The sequence below is a fragment of the Bufo gargarizans genome, chromosome 6 (genome assembly GCF_014858855.1).
Source record: "Bufo gargarizans isolate SCDJY-AF-19 chromosome 6, ASM1485885v1, whole genome shotgun sequence".
NCBI classification, from domain to species: Eukaryota; Metazoa; Chordata; class Amphibia; order Anura; family Bufonidae; genus Bufo; species Bufo gargarizans.
In genome coordinates this window covers 354,755,419-354,771,319 of record NC_058085.1, presented here as the reverse complement: position 1 = coordinate 354,771,319, position 15,901 = coordinate 354,755,419, and the positions used below count along the sequence as shown (strand labels likewise).

General features: G+C 42.0%; 1 protein-coding gene across 1 annotated transcript in view; it reads right to left on the bottom strand.

Annotated features, from left to right (window-relative positions):
• ADGRA1 (adhesion G protein-coupled receptor A1) overlaps positions 1-15,222 on the bottom strand; it is a 961,549-nt gene extending 946,327 nt beyond the window's left edge. Inside the window, exon 1 of the mRNA XM_044298088.1 lies at positions 14,767-15,222. Within this exon, the coding sequence (XP_044154023.1) occupies positions 14,767-14,999 (233 nt within the window). The 5' untranslated portion in view covers positions 15,000-15,222. The remainder of the gene's footprint in view (positions 1-14,766) is intronic.
• Between the last annotated feature and the right edge of the window lie 679 nt (positions 15,223-15,901).

Sequence of the window (15,901 nt, the reverse complement as noted above, 5' to 3'; positions counted from 1 at the left end):
ATTTATTAACCCCTTGAAAAATAGATTTGCACATTACAACCTGTTTTAAGGGTATACAATGGTGGGATTACAATGACAAGTATCACCCATATATAGAAAACACAGACCGTTCCGTACAGAGCACTCCCCATGCTCAGAAAACCGAGGAGAGCTCTCACAGCAGTGCTTCTGATCCTTTTTTTTTATTTGTTTTTCAAAGGCTCAGGTACCCTTTGAATATAACCCAGACATACAAGGGCTCCTCATAGATAATAAATCCATAATCATCTCCATGTAAAGGCTAATAAATAATTGAAGCTTCAAGTATGGAGCCAGCGGTGTAATGGCCAAGGGCCATTATAGTGATGGAAGTGTTATTTGTTTGTTTCTTATCACAAGGAAATAAAGTACCTTCTTCATTAGAATTGCGCTTCTGCAGTCTGATTTGGCTGTACACCAACTTAATTAAAATCACTTTCAATAATCTGCTATACAGAACTTTATGTCAGTGCTGTCACCATCAATAAAATATTCTTATCTCAGTTACTTCTTGTAAGGATATGCATTTGTTTGAGAGTGTTTAGATTAGATTTTAACGAGAATTAACCTTTTATGGTGCTTTTACATTTTGGTCGATATTTGCAGGTTCATCATTTAAAGCTTATGGGCCCCTATGCAAAATCTCTAACAGGAACCCTATTGGTGTAGCTATAGGTCATGCAGGGGTAGCAGTTAGACCTACTCATGGCAGGATGCCATAGACATTGTCTGTGAGTCGCACTGGGGACAGTGAGAAATATACCGTACTGTGATATAAATGCACACTCTCCAAATGTGTTTGTTGTACACAGCACCTAGAGGCTAGTCGTATTATTCCTTAAGCTGTAGTGACAGCAAAATGGCTGTTATAGGATAAATCAAAGCAAAAGCAAGTATCAGAAGTAGACACAAAAGTGCCAAAGACTGAGGGGGAGCTGTCTTGCTGCTGGTGGGAACAAAGCCAGTAATATTCCTGAGTTAAGCTATCTAGCAACTTGAGGTGATTGTAGTAGACATAGTCCAACACCTCAGAGCATAGATAGGGCCACAAAGAAGATAATCATGATAGAGGAGATGAGGCATGAGATGATGGGCATAAATAAGCCACCCAGTCCAAGCATCCTGGAAGAAGCCAAGGTCTGTATAACAGTCAGACCTGTGACCAATACCAGCCAGCCTGTCACCTGTAGGCAACCCTGTGTGACAGATGGAGTGTAATACTTTGAGTTGAGAGGAAGGACATACCACAATGGATTAAGAATGTGCAGATTATGAGGTATTGTGCTTGGAAGAAGAGAACTCACTGTTATGTATATACCTCAGCATCTACTCATTGGCCCTGGTTTATCAACACATGCATTTGTTGATATTGCAGTTTCTTGTTATGGCACCCCCTAGTGTTATTTTGATTCCTTCTCAGAATGCCCACATAATGGGGGGAGATATATCAACCCACATGTGCTGTAAAACTGGTGTAAACACCATTTGTGTCCGTTTCCAAAAAGGAAGCTTAGTGTGCAATATGAGCAAGGCCATTTGCCTCTGCAGATTTTTCATCACTTACCCCATCAACTGTGAGCTGGCATAGATTTAATTCTTGTGTACAGACTACTGAAGGATGATCTTAATTTACGTCGAGATGTGAGCTTCATTATAAATTATGCACATCCTTCAGCAGCGCGGGGAATATCAAGACCGGCCCAGTGTGTCTAGTGGCGCTACTGGTGCACTCATTCTTATTGACCAGTCTACACAGTAGCACAAATCACTGCCAAGAGGATTCAAGTGAAAGAACCGAGCTACTGAGCATGTGTGACCACTAGAGATGAGCGAGATTTTCAAAAATTCAATTCGGCCAGTTTGGCAATTTTTTTGTTGTTAAAAATTAGCTTTGATCTGATTTTTTTTGCGGCAAATCGCGTTAAAAAACAGCTATTTCCTGGCTGTAGAGAGTGGTGTAGAACACTGTGCCTTGCAGTAACATGCATAGGGAGTCTGCTGTGGTAGTGAAATAATAAGTCAGTATGACATGCAGATGACAGGCGTCACTCTTAGAATCACTGCACACTTCACTTATTTGGGCAGTCACAGGGCCAAAACTGACCAAATAACTCAAGTATGAACTCATGTTAGCGCCAAGAAGAAGCGCACTCCTTTTAACCGTCGTCAGCTGATTCCACAGAACATGTTCTACAGAACATGTTCTATTAAACGCTTATACAAGTAGAGCCCCCCGACAGAGTGGAGAGGGTGTCAGCAGTAACTTTGTGTTGACGTCACTGATTATTTTGCCCTTCCTCTGATCTGTCAGAACAATAACTCACAAAAAAAGGATCCTGTCTGTGGAGCATCCGCCCTCACTCGGTCAGCATTTGGTCAGTAATCCATAAGTATTGCTAATGCCAAAAAAACATACAAAACAGAGATGACACATGAATGGAATATTTGCATGTCTTCTGTGTTTTGTACCCACTCCTGCTTTTGGCTACCAAATCACAAGCCGACCAGCTCATTCCTACAGTGCAGGCTACACAATCATAGCTGGAAAGTAACTGGTCAGTACAGGCAACACCCGAAAATCTTCATAAATAACATCCCTACGATAGCCGAGATCGTCCTCTGTGTACGTCCCGCAGAACTAACCTGTCCACACAATCCGGTCCTCTGTGCTTGCCTTGGTGAGTGGAGGCTTGGATGAAATCTGTATGAGCACAGCCAGTGGATCTCTGTCCTTTCCTTTGAGTTCAGGTAAACAGGAAACTTTGCCTATTAGGTTCAGCTCTGAGCCCACTTCAATGGCAAGACCCTTCTTCTTCTCGGCAGCAATGTGGGCAAACAGGTGCTTGGAATACTTTTTCAGTCTGGTGTATGAGAAATTATACATCGGTGTCACGCTGTACAGATTCCATTGTTTTTGAAGGAGCAAAGCAGACTGTGCCGGATCAAAAGTTTCCTCCAAGGGGGTGCACTGCGGGATTTTTCTTTTAGACAAGCTTCTCGATGCAGACCGTCAACGTGCAGAGGTCAAGCTTCCGAGAGGATACCTCGAGCTGTGAAAATGACTGCGCCTTCATGCCGATGACCTACCTCTGGGGGTTAACACCCCATCGGTAGCTGTTTGCATATCCTTGCGATAGATGATGTTCCTTGTTCACTGACTGTAAACAGAGATCTTGAAAGACAAATGTATCAAACTCTGCCGTCATCTTTCTAGGCGTCACGTCTCTAGTCCTCTGACCAGCCAGATTTACCAGCATCTGTTCCAGGACATGAAACAGTAGAATGACGTTGTTCATCCCGTAGTCCTGGCGACTGACAAATAACGTGGCCTCCTCAAAGGACCTGAGCAAACGGCAGTTGTCACACATGAGCTGCCACTGGCTGACATCGAAGTTACACAGGGGACTACTCCTGTCCGCTTGGATCATCAAGAAATCATTTATGGCCTTTCTCTGTTCGTATAGTCGGTCCAACATATGGAGGGTGGAATTCCAACGGGTGGAAACGTCGCATATCAGCCTATGTTGGGGGATGCCGTTCTGCCGCTGCAGCTCAAGGAGGGTGTGCTTTGCGGTGTACGAGTGGCTGAAGTGCATGCAAAGTTTCCTGGCCATTTTTAGGATGTCTTGCAGATGGGTGGGAGACTTCAGGAACTGTTTGACAACCAGATTGAACATGTGTGCGATGCAGGGCGCATGTCTCAGCCCTCCTTGATGCAGCGCCGACACCATGTTCTTCTCGTTTTCGGTCACCATGGTTCTGATTTTGAGTTGTCGTGGAGAAATCCAGGATTTGGTTTCTTGATTAAGGACACGGAGCACTTCCTCCCCTGTGTGACTTCGTTCACCCAGGCAAACGAGGTGTAGAACAGCGTGACACCGCCGTGCCCTGCACATGTGGTATGCTGGAGAAGTACTATGAATTGTCCCTGCAGTGGAGGTTGAGGACACTGTGGAGGATGAGGAGGTAGAGGTAGACATTGTCGCAGGACCAATGGCGTGAGAACGTGGAGGCAGAAGTGGCGTCACATGGCCAAATTGCTGGTGTGGCTGGGCAGGAACCACATTTACCCAATGGACCGTAAAGGACACATATTGTCCTTGACCATAGTTATAGCTACGGACCAATTTTCCCAAAAAAGGCTGTATCGCAAACAAATTTCACCAATGAATGGCTAATTGATGTAATTCGGTTCATACAGAAGAAAGTCTACAATCGCCCATAAATTTTCCGGTATTCTTTTTCCTATTAATACACCCTAAAAAAATGTATATAGCAATCACAATTCACCACAGAACGACTAATAGGACCTACGTATCTATCCTATTAATGCACCCTGTAAATGGCTATAGTACAATGGAACTTCACCGCTGAAAGGCAATAATTTTTTTTCCCACTAATACACACCAAAAAGGGCTGTAATTTTCTCACTTCAACACACAATGGTTTATAAGCCCTTTTTATTTTTCCCCACTAATACGGTATATGCCAAAAAGGGCTTGTTAACATATCCGCAGAACGGCAAATATATATATTTTTTTGGCACTAATACACGCCAAAAAGGGCTTTAGAACTTATAACTGCACCGCTGAATGGCAAATATATTTTACTTTTGCCACTAATACACGACAAAAAGGGCTTTAGAACATATAACTGCACCTCTGAACGGCAAATATATTTTTCTTTTGCGACTAATACACAACAAAAAGGGCTGTAATTTTCTCACTTCACCACACAATGGCTAATAAGCCATTTTTTCCCACTAATACTAGCCAAAAAATGCTTTAGAACATTTAACTGCACCGCATACGGGCAAATAAGACGTAGAAATATTTCCTTCTAATAAACCCTGTTAATGGCTGTATCAAACAGCACTTGCACCCCAATAACAAGAACGGTTTGCTGGAATTACAGAGCTGTATAATGGCAATTTAGATTCCCAGTCAGTGCAGCAAGTGTAATAGGATTGTTCCTATTACCAAGTCTGTAACCTACCCTACTGAACCCTGTTCTACCCTGTTCGTTTTAAAGTTATCACCACATTGCAAAAAATGCAAAAAATGGCCTGGTCCTTAAGGTGAAAATGAGCCCGTTCCTCAAGGGGTTAAAATGATTTAAAAAAAATGTTGACTGTGAAACTGAAAACTTTAAAACTATTGGAAATCTGCATCATTTTTCATGGCACAAGGAATAGGCCATTCTATATCTTCGCCATGTAACATACTCAATAAAAAAAGAAAAGCAGATGTCAACCCCAGACGTATAATAAAGACTCTTTATAATCAAACTTGCTGCTTAATCCTGCGACCACTCGGTATCCAGTGCTCCCCTCTCCATATAACAATGTCCCTCTTTATGTTCGCCATTGACCGTTTCCTGATCTATAAATGCTTGAACAATTATATTCCATATGGTAAAAAGCTCCTTTCTCCATGGAATAATAAACTGGAGTGAAAACAGACCGATCGTCGGAGAGGAAATTCTTGCGACATGTCTTTTTTTTTTTTTTTTTTTTCGAGCAGCAAATGAATAAAATAGTGAGTGGAACAGATTTAGGAGCCGGCTCTGGCAAAGACATGTTCTCTCACCACGAAAAAAGGCCCTCATAACGGCGTTTCCAGGGCCGAGTGAACTACATTTGAATTACAAATTAGCATTGTTTTTTTTTTACCACCTGCTGGTGGATACATTTTGTATAACGCTTAGTTAAGTTAATAAACTATAATATTTTTATGATGTTTTGTGGTTAACTAAGCAGATGCAATTTGTAGCAAATAAATGCAGAAGCAGCTTATAATGAAAACCTGAAACCAATGGTAATAAACTTGAGAATGCAGGGGAATAAAAGGAAAAAAAATGAGTGCAACATGTGAGAGTGAAACTCTGCATTGGGTCAGTTATATGTAATATGTTAGGGTAGTACATGAATATAAATTTTCAAATATAACATTACTATCAGAATGCCTTTCTTTGGCTAAAAGAATGCCCAGGAAAAGCCATTTGTGGGCCACTGATGGAAGAAGTATGAAACACCTAGACATAAATTGACTTCTACTAATGTTGTGAGCATGTGTAAGGAGAGGGAGGAGGGAGTAGGATGCCTTTTTCCTATCCAGGATAGACCATCTCTGCAAGAGGATCAAATTACACATGTCAATGCAAGTCTATGGAGAGGGAAGGGGGAAGGAGTGAACAGGAGCTGAGGAGACAGGCACAGACAAAGAGAGACTGCACAGCTACATAGGAAGGTTATAGCTCAGCACAAGTGCTTCACAAAAATACAGGTTAGTACTTCTATTATCCTGGGGCTGAGTGCATAAGAGAAGGTTAGGAAGAAGGTTAGGAAGAAGAAGTCTTCTACTTTCTGTGTATACAGTGGATGGCAGCTCGTCTCCACCCACCATGTATGAGAGAACTGCAAACCAGATATTCAGCAAGCAAGGAGAAAAAATGCTAAAAAATGCCAGATACAATTTATATAATGGCCAGAAATAGTGTTATTCCATATGCACGCACACAATGTACTATTGATTAATGCAAAGTTGGTTAAAAGCTCAGTGCTGCTTTTTAAAGGGGTTCTCCGGGCCTTTAATACTGCTAACCTATTCTCAGGATAGGTCATCAAAATCAGATCGACGGAGGTCCAAAACCCGGCACCCCCGCCCATCAGCTGTATGAAGAGACGACGAGCGTACTGAGCACATGCCATCTCCCTTTTCTCTTCCTGCTCGCTGCTGCTTTGCCATACACAGCAGCGGTGAACAGGAAGAGAGAAGGGAGGCGCACGTGCACACTGCACTAGCCGTCTCTTTATACAGCTAATTGGTGGGGGTGTTGGGTATCAGACCCCCGCCGAACTGATATTGATGACCTATCCTGAGCATAGATCATCAATATTAAAAGCCCGAGGAAGCCCTTTAAGCTTTGTTGTAAAATTGCAGTGCAAATTCCCTATGTGCTAGGGGGGTCGACTTTTATTAAATATGGTATATGGTAGATATCATAAAATTGTGAATATTGCCCTAAAATCAGTGGAAAGAAAAGGTTAAGGTTCAGGGTTAACTCTCCCCTAAGCTATGTCTCTAAGGGCTCATTCAGACGGCCGTATGCTGTCAGCAAAAATGCGTATCCATTTTTTTGCGGATTAGATTGTGTCCCATTCACTTCTATGGGGCCTTTTCTTCCATTGCACAGCTCATCAAAACAAATGAAACATGTCCTATACTTGTCAGTGAAAATCAGGACATGGCCCCATTGAAGTCTGTGGGTCAGCAAAAAAACTGAATGCAATCCATTTTTTTGCGGACATGCTGAACTGTCCTGCAAAAAAACGGATCTGCATTTTTGCGGACAACAGACGGCCGTCTGAATGAGCCCTAAATCTAAATTTTACCAGATGCTTAATTTAATTGAAAAGTAAGTCAATGTATGTTTGTTTCCCTTTATGTCTTTGCGCTTCATTGTAACTGGATTCATTGTTTTAGTAAATTTGCTCACATTTTCGACCACTACTGACTGAGGAGACATTCTCATCCCCGCATCGTTTGCTTCCATTTGTTTCATACGTCCATTAAACCAATTGTGGTTTTCGAATTCCAGTCCTACAACCACTTTACTGAGCGCAGCATCTTATACAATTATCTTCCTTCATCTCCTAAGATTTACAGCAAGTGTTTTTTAAGTCTCTCGGGGGTTTTATGGAGATCCTACAGTTTAAATCTTGCATTTGAATACTATAACTTTATCGAATGATATCCCCTTCAGCCTAACAGGGATCAAGCAACGTTTCATGCTCATTCACTGCTCACTATAATTGTTTTACTAAACAAACTTGTAGACAGGGAATGGCCCCGGGGCCCATCTGAGATGATTTGCTGATTGCAGGAATGTTTTTTTTCTTCTTCTTTATAATGAGCTAAAAGAAGAAATGAAGCATAATATTTCTTCATACTACAAGTGATTGGATCACTTCTTCATTTTCCTTACAGCTAGACAAGGCCCATAATGACTCCTTGAAGGATACAATCACTATTGCAGACTTTGTTAAAGAGAAAAAAAGTACTTAAAGAGAACTTGTCACCCTCCTGCCTTCCTCTGTTAGTCCTCCTAGAAATGTATGAATACATTGACAACTGGGTGTTACTATTCCTCTTGTCAAAGAGGCATGTCCCTACACAGTCTGGCTCTGTATGTATGCAGGGACGCATCCCAACTGTTAATATATTCATAACTTTCTTGGAGGAGGAAAAGAGAAATGGTAAAGTTCTAAAAAAAGATGCTCCAGACGGATAGTCTGGAGCATCTTTCCAGAGGCTCTGCTCTCTCTGCAACTGCCACATCCTCTGCACTTTGATTGACAGGAACAAGCAGTGAAGGCTCAGCTCTCTCTGCAATGGCAACACCCTCGTTGCTCCTAGAGGCTCATTTACATATATTAAAACTTCATTTTTCTCAGCAATGCGGACACATATGAACCTGTGACCAACACAGACGGCTTCAGCTGCCAAGTGCACATGTAGCAGATCAGCCAGTGTCCTAGGTACAAACCTGCTGACAGATGCCCTTAAGGGCTCATGCACACAAACGTATTTTCTTTCTGTCTCTGTCCTGTTTTTTTTTTTGCGTTCATTTCAATGGGTCAGCAAAAAAAAAACGGAAGCTACTCCGTGTGCATTCCGTTTCCGTATGTCCGTTCCACAAAACAATAGAACATGTCCTATTATTGTCCGCATGATGGACAAGGATGGGACTGTTCCGTTTCACAAAAAACAGAATGCACAAGGACGTCATCTGTATTTTCTGCGCACTGCAAAATACATACGGTCGTTTCGTGTTCATGAGCCATAAAAGATCTCAGAATAAATGACCCTGCCTTGCCGTTCCTACAGATTAGTGGTCTCATAAAGACGACCCCTATACGCTTGCCCAGAAAAGGGATATAGACATCACAGAAGTGTATCAAGTGTGAGACTACTGTACATCTTCTATGAAGCAGATCAGTAAGCTGTATTGTAAGACTCCGTATGAGGGGCTTTTTGGTGATTTGCACATCAGTTTTCATTTTTTCAGCTAGTAAAATAAATGAGCGACTCAATTTATTAGGGTGGCAAAGACAATGTACAAACAAGAATGTGAAAAGGCACATTAGATGTAATAAATTAAACCTGTCAGCTAAATTTGGTGCATTCCCCTATTAAACAAATTTGCATGAAAAATTTGAAGTTTGGCCAAAAGGAGCAATGAAAAATATGGTAGATCCATAAATGAGACTAATGTATTTGCAAAGCAGAGCCCCCCACCCCTTTCTGAAGTGACTGACAAGTATACACAAGAGTCTGCGGGGGAAGGCGGGGGGAGTGCTCTCTTCAGTGGGCTTATAACTATGGGGGGAGTGCTCTCTTCATGAATACAGTGGGCTTATAACTATGTGTCCACGGGGGGAGTGCTCTCTTCAGTGGGCTTATAACTATGGGGAGTGCTCTCTTCATGGATACAGTGGGCTTATAACTATGTGTCCGCGGGGGGAGTGCTCTCTTCAGTGGGCTTATAACTATGGGGAGTGCTCTCTTCAGTGGGCTTATAACTATGGGGGGAGTGCTCTCTTCATGAATACAGTGGGCTTATAACTATGTGTCCGCGGGGGGAGTGCTCTCTTCAGTGGGCTTATAACTATGGGGAGTGCTCTCTTCATGGATACAGTGGGCTTATAACTATGTGTCCGCGGGGGGAGTGCTCTCTTCAGTGGGCTTATAACTATGGGGAGTGCTCTCTTCATGAATACAGTGGGCTTATAACTATGGGGGGAGTGCTCTCTTCATGAATACAGTGGGCTTATAACTATGGGTCCGCGGGGGGAGTGCTCTCTTCAGTGGGCTTATAACTATGGGGGGAGTGCTCTCTTCATGAATACAGTGGGCTTATAACTATGGGTCCGCTGTATACTTTAAGCGCTCATGTTAAATGTTGCAAAATAGCCAGATTTCAGGTCTGTGCAGATTAAAGTTCTGTGCAGATTTTAAACCGGTGTGAATGGTGGGTTTTCCAAGATTTTAAAACTGATGATCTATCCTCCAGGTAGAGGATGGTGGAGGTCCCACACCTGGGACCCCTGCCGATCAGCTCTCACAGTAGCTTCTCACAGCTTTGCCCAGGCCAGTGATGTTGCGTTCTTTGGTCACGTGGCCTAGGCGCAGCTCAGCCCATTGAAGTTAAAGGTGCTGAGCTGCGATACCAGCCGCTATACAATGGACAGCACTGTGCTTGGTGAGCTGAGAGAATGGCTGATGGAGGATAGTTCCAAAATCCCTAAAAAACCCTTTAATCTCCGAATGCTGAAGAATTGCCTGAAATAAAATGCAGACTGTAACTCAGGATCAGTACAAAATAATTAATGAGATTAATTTACAAATGACTCACATTTCATTCAATATGTACAGTACCCCACCAATCACAAGACCAGGAGTCCTATGTTGACCATTTGTAGGTGTCGAGTATGAGCGCTGCCATTCCATTTAATCTCTATAGCCCTCGACTAGACCACTGCTCTATTCAAACATAATCGGTTGGGTCACAGCAATGGGATGCTCACTGATCGGACACTTATCACCTATCCTTGAAATAACCCCTTTATATTGAAAGGGGTTTTCTGAGTGTTCAATATGATTGATCCATACTCAGGATAGGTCAACAGTATCTGATTGCTGGGGGTCCGACACCCGGTAATCCCACAGAGTTTTACATAGATATGCCATTTCTGTGTCCATCAGAGCAACTGGGGAAGCAATAGTCTGCAGATACACTGAAAGTGAAAGCTACAGAGGAACAAATGTTGAATATTTTAATAAAGACCACTTAAAAAAATATATTTTTATCCCAAATGCGTAGAAAATAATATTAATACAAAATTTGTCCCCAAAGGTGTCCATAGCCTATAAGATTATGCAGCCTGATCCTGCAGTCATACGTACTTCCTTCCATCTATCCTCTACTGTATGCTAATCTACAAAATATATGTTCATTCATAAGAACTGATAGAAGATAATATGGTTACAGGATCAGACATCACAGGGTTTGCTTGTGCTATGTAACCACAGAGTTACATACAGTAGGTCTGCATAGGAGCTTTGAAAACAAAAGAGAAGGAGATCATAAATCAATGCTATCACTGCTAGAGCTAAATACTAATAACACCTTCCCCGTGTATAACTATCAGTGACTGGCAGCTATCTCTGTATACACACTTACACAGAGAATGCTATCAATCACTCATAACACCTCCCCCATGTATAACTATCCATGACTGGCAGCTATCTCTGTATACACACACAGAGAATGGTATCAGTCACTGATATCATCTCCCCTGTGTACAACTCAAGTGACTTACAACTATCTATGTATACACACTTGCAGAGAGAATACTATCAATCACTGATAACACCTCCCCTGTGTACAACTATGAGTGACTGACAGCTATCTCTGTATACACACTTACACAGAGAATGCTATCAATCACTCATAACACCTCCCCCATGTATAACTATCCGTGACTGGCAGCTATCTCTGTATACACACACAGAGAATGGTATCAGTCACTGATATCATCTCCCCTGTGTACAACTCAAGTGACTTACAACTATCTATGTATACACACTTGCAGAGAGAATACTATCAATCACTGATAACACCTCCCCTGTGTACAACTATGAGTGACTGACAGCTATCTCTGTATACACACTTACACAGAGAGTGCTATCAATCACTGATAATGCCTCCACCATGTACAGCTATCACTGTACATGCCCTACACAGGGGAGGGGCTATCAGTGATTAATAGCATTTTCTGTGTAATTGTGTATACATACATAGCTGTCAGTCACTGATAGTTGTATATGAGAAGGTATTATCAGTGATTAATAGCATTCTCTGTGTAACTGTATATACATAGATAGTTGTCAGTCAGTGATAGTTGTCTATAAGGAGGTGTTATCAGTGATTGATAGCATTCCCTGTGTGTGTATACAGAGATAGCTGTCAGTCACTGATAGACATACAGTATATTGGGGTGGTGTTATCCGTGATTGATAGCATTCTCTGTTTAATTGTGTATACATACATAGCTGTCAGTCACTGATAGTTGTATATGAGGAGGTGTTATCAGTGATTAATAGCATTTTCTGTGTAACTGTATATACATAGATAGCTGTCAGTCACTGGAAGATATACATAGGGAGGGGTTATCAGTGATTGATAGCATTCCCTGTGTTTCTGTATACAGAGATATCTGTCAGTAACTGATAGTTATACACAGGGGAGGTGTTATCAGTGATTGATAGCATTCCCTGTGTAAGTGTGTATACAGAGATAGCAGTCAGTCACTGATAGTTGCACATGGGGGAGGTTTTATCAGTGATGTATAGCATTCTTTGTGTCAATATTCATTCAGAGGTAGCTGTCAGTCATTGATAGCTGTATACAGAGGTGGAGGGTGTACAGCTATCAGTGACTGACACATTCCTCTGTATACATACTGTAACTGGTAAAACCTCCCCTGTGTACAACAATAACTGACAGCTATTTGTGTATATACAGCTATTCCTCATTCAAACATCAGTGTTTTGGTCAGTGATTTTTATCAGTGATTGTGAGCCAAAACGAGGATTGGAGCCTCCACAGATATAAGGTATAAGGGACAGATCTGCTCCTGTCCTGTGTTTAGATGCGCAGCTGTTTTTGACTCAAAACCACTGATCGAAATCACTGACCAAAACACTGACGTGTGAATAAGGCATTACACAGGAAATTGTATTAATCACTGATAACACCTCCCCTGTGTACAACTTACTGGCAGCTATCTCTGTGTACACACTTACACAGGGAATGCTATCAATCACTAATAACACCTCCCCTATGTACAACTATCAGTGACTGACAGCTATCTCTGTATACACACTTACAAAGAGAATGCTATCAATCACTGATAACACCTCCCCTGTGTAAAGCTATAAATAACTGACAGCTATCTGTATACACACTTACGCAGAGAATGCTATTAATCACTGATAGCACACCCCTGTGTACAGCTATCAGTCACTGACAGCTATTTCTGTATACACACTTACACATACAATTCTATCAATCACTGATAACACCTCCTCATATACAACTATCAGTGACTGACAACTATCTCTGTATACACACTTACACAGAGAATGGAATCAATCACTGATAACACCTCCTCATATACAACTATCAGTGACTGACAGCTATCTCTGTATACACACTTACACAGAGAATGCTATCGCTCACTGATAACACTTCCTCTGTGTACAACTATCAGTGACTGACAGCTATCTCTGTACACACACTTACACAGAGAATGATATCAATCACTGATAACACCTCCCCTGTGTACAACTATCAGTGACTGATGGCTATCTCTATATACACACTTACACAGAGAATGCTATCAATCACTGATAACACCTCTCCGATGTACATATATCAATGACTGACAGCTATCTCTGTATAAAGTCAATGCTATCAGTCTGTTCAGCTTCTCCTGCTCTATGTTTTCTATAGATTGCACTGCATTTCATGGTGACATGTCCTATTTAAGAGGATAGGATTTAGATTGATGAAGCAATCGTTTTCCATTATCCCTTATGTTATTTAAATATATTTTTTTAAATGATTTCTAATAGGATAATATTAATAGAGAACATGTTACCATTATTATGAATTTTCTTGTTATTACTACAACTCATACTATCCATATCTGATAAGTTTGCAGCTGTTTGTTCTACAGTATAAAGATCTGACCGTGAAGAGCCCGCAGAAGGGAATCGCTAAATGCTGCATGTTGGGACTTCTGGTGGCAGACGGCATTTATAGTAGGGGAGGAGGATATTATTCCTTATGATACACATCACAAACTCTGCAGAACCTCCATTAAAAGAAAAAAATAGAGAGAAACATCCTTTCCACCATTGATTGACTCATGAAACTTCCTCATCCTTTCCAAGGTCTGCAGCTGGAGTACTGGACTGTATAATACATCCTCCAGCTGCTGACGAACCTCTTTTTTTTTATCTAGAGAAGGAACCCTAAATGTGAATCAGTCAGTGGCAGGTACAGGAGAAGAAACTTCTCACAAAAGCAATCTGTGACAGTCTGCTCCTGCAGGAAGAGATAAGCAGAGTGCATGTAGCGCCGCTTATCTCTGCATAATCATCAAGTTCTGGCATCAGAATGTGATGTTTAAAGTTTATGGCAGACGTGTCGATAACTTTTTATAGTGATTTGACACATAGTTACAAAGTTACATGTTGAAAAAAGGCAAGTCCTATAAGTTCAACCAAGGGATGGTGGGGGATGTGAATTTTTAGAAAAAGGGGAGTGAGACTCAAATTTCTACACATTTTCATAAGCATTAATGTCATTTACTTCTAAGAAATTATCTAAGCCTTTTTTTTTTATGACGACAAACAGTAACTGTGTGGAACTAAAAGTCCTGCAATGCCCCTGGAGCCGTCAGCATAACTTGTAGTGGTGATGCCTGCTGGGACTTGTAGTGCTCATGCATAGTGGAACTTGTAGTTACGAATGAATTCAGAATGATCTGCTGCGAATCTCGAATCTGTCCAACAGAATTCTCCCACTTCTAGCCCTTCAAGCAATTTCATTAGCACCATTGCCGCATGCAGAACACAAGAAAGCAGACACTTTAGTCGCCAGCCTATGGGTACTCACAGGGCCACGGTTTTGTTGGGCAGTAACGTAGGTTGTAACGTCTCCGCTAGCTCCCCTCCATTGCACACCACCTTGATGTGGATGAGTTTCTGTCGCCCCAGTCCCTTGGAGCGCTCCACGGTGCACAGGCAGCTGTCAGCCACGAGGTCCGGACAGATCCTGCTGGCAAGCAAGTGGCCTGGAACGGCTAAAACCAGGAAGCGGCAGACCCAAAGCAGATGCGTACAATCCATCTTAGGACATCTTCAGTGCTCAAAGTTTCCAGAATTTTTTTTATTTTTTATTATTATTATTATTATCTGCCATTTAAAAAGTTGTCATAAGTCATATCTGCAGCGCCCGGAGCTGTCTGTGAATATGAGAGGGACATAATGTAATAGTAATGTCACTCCAATCAGCTGTCAGGGAGACAAGGCGCCTGCAAGCTAAAGTTTATCAGAACTTGCAATAGTGCTGGGCGAAAGTTGTAAAGGAAAAAGTGTGATAGGCTATGGCTGTCAGAAGCCCACTCCAACCCTCAGCCACCTCCTCCCCCTCTCCATCCCTGTGTCCAGCCCACTCACTTCTCTATCATTGGCCCCTCCAGTGTATTCACAGCTATCACACGGGCTCCGACCGCAGCACAATGGGATTGTATCACATCATCCATCACAGCTCCGTATATCCTAGGACATAGTAACCATCTGTCTGACATTATAGTAGCTGCACATTTATACTCTTGGGACTTACTGAACTTTTGTGCAGTTTTATACATTTATTATAGTATGTTTTATGTTTATTACTTCACTGTCACTAAGCGCATTTCTTTGTAAGTAGTGGGTGGAATGACATGGAGCGGCGATTGTGCCGTCCCCCCCGTCATTGTACCCCTCAGATGCTGCGTTCATCACGGCATATGACAGTAATATCACAGTGTAAAATTTAAAAAATAAATAAATGAAATCACACTTACCTCATCCATTTCTGGTGACAGGCAGGCCGTCGCCATCTTGATTGGAGAGCTAGCGAAAAATCTTGCGCGGCCCATGATGACGTCATAGGTCACTGCGCATGGCATCATCGTGCGAGATCTTCAATCAAGATGTCGGCAGCCGGCCCATCGCCAGCAAATGGATGAGTTAAGGGTCCATTTACA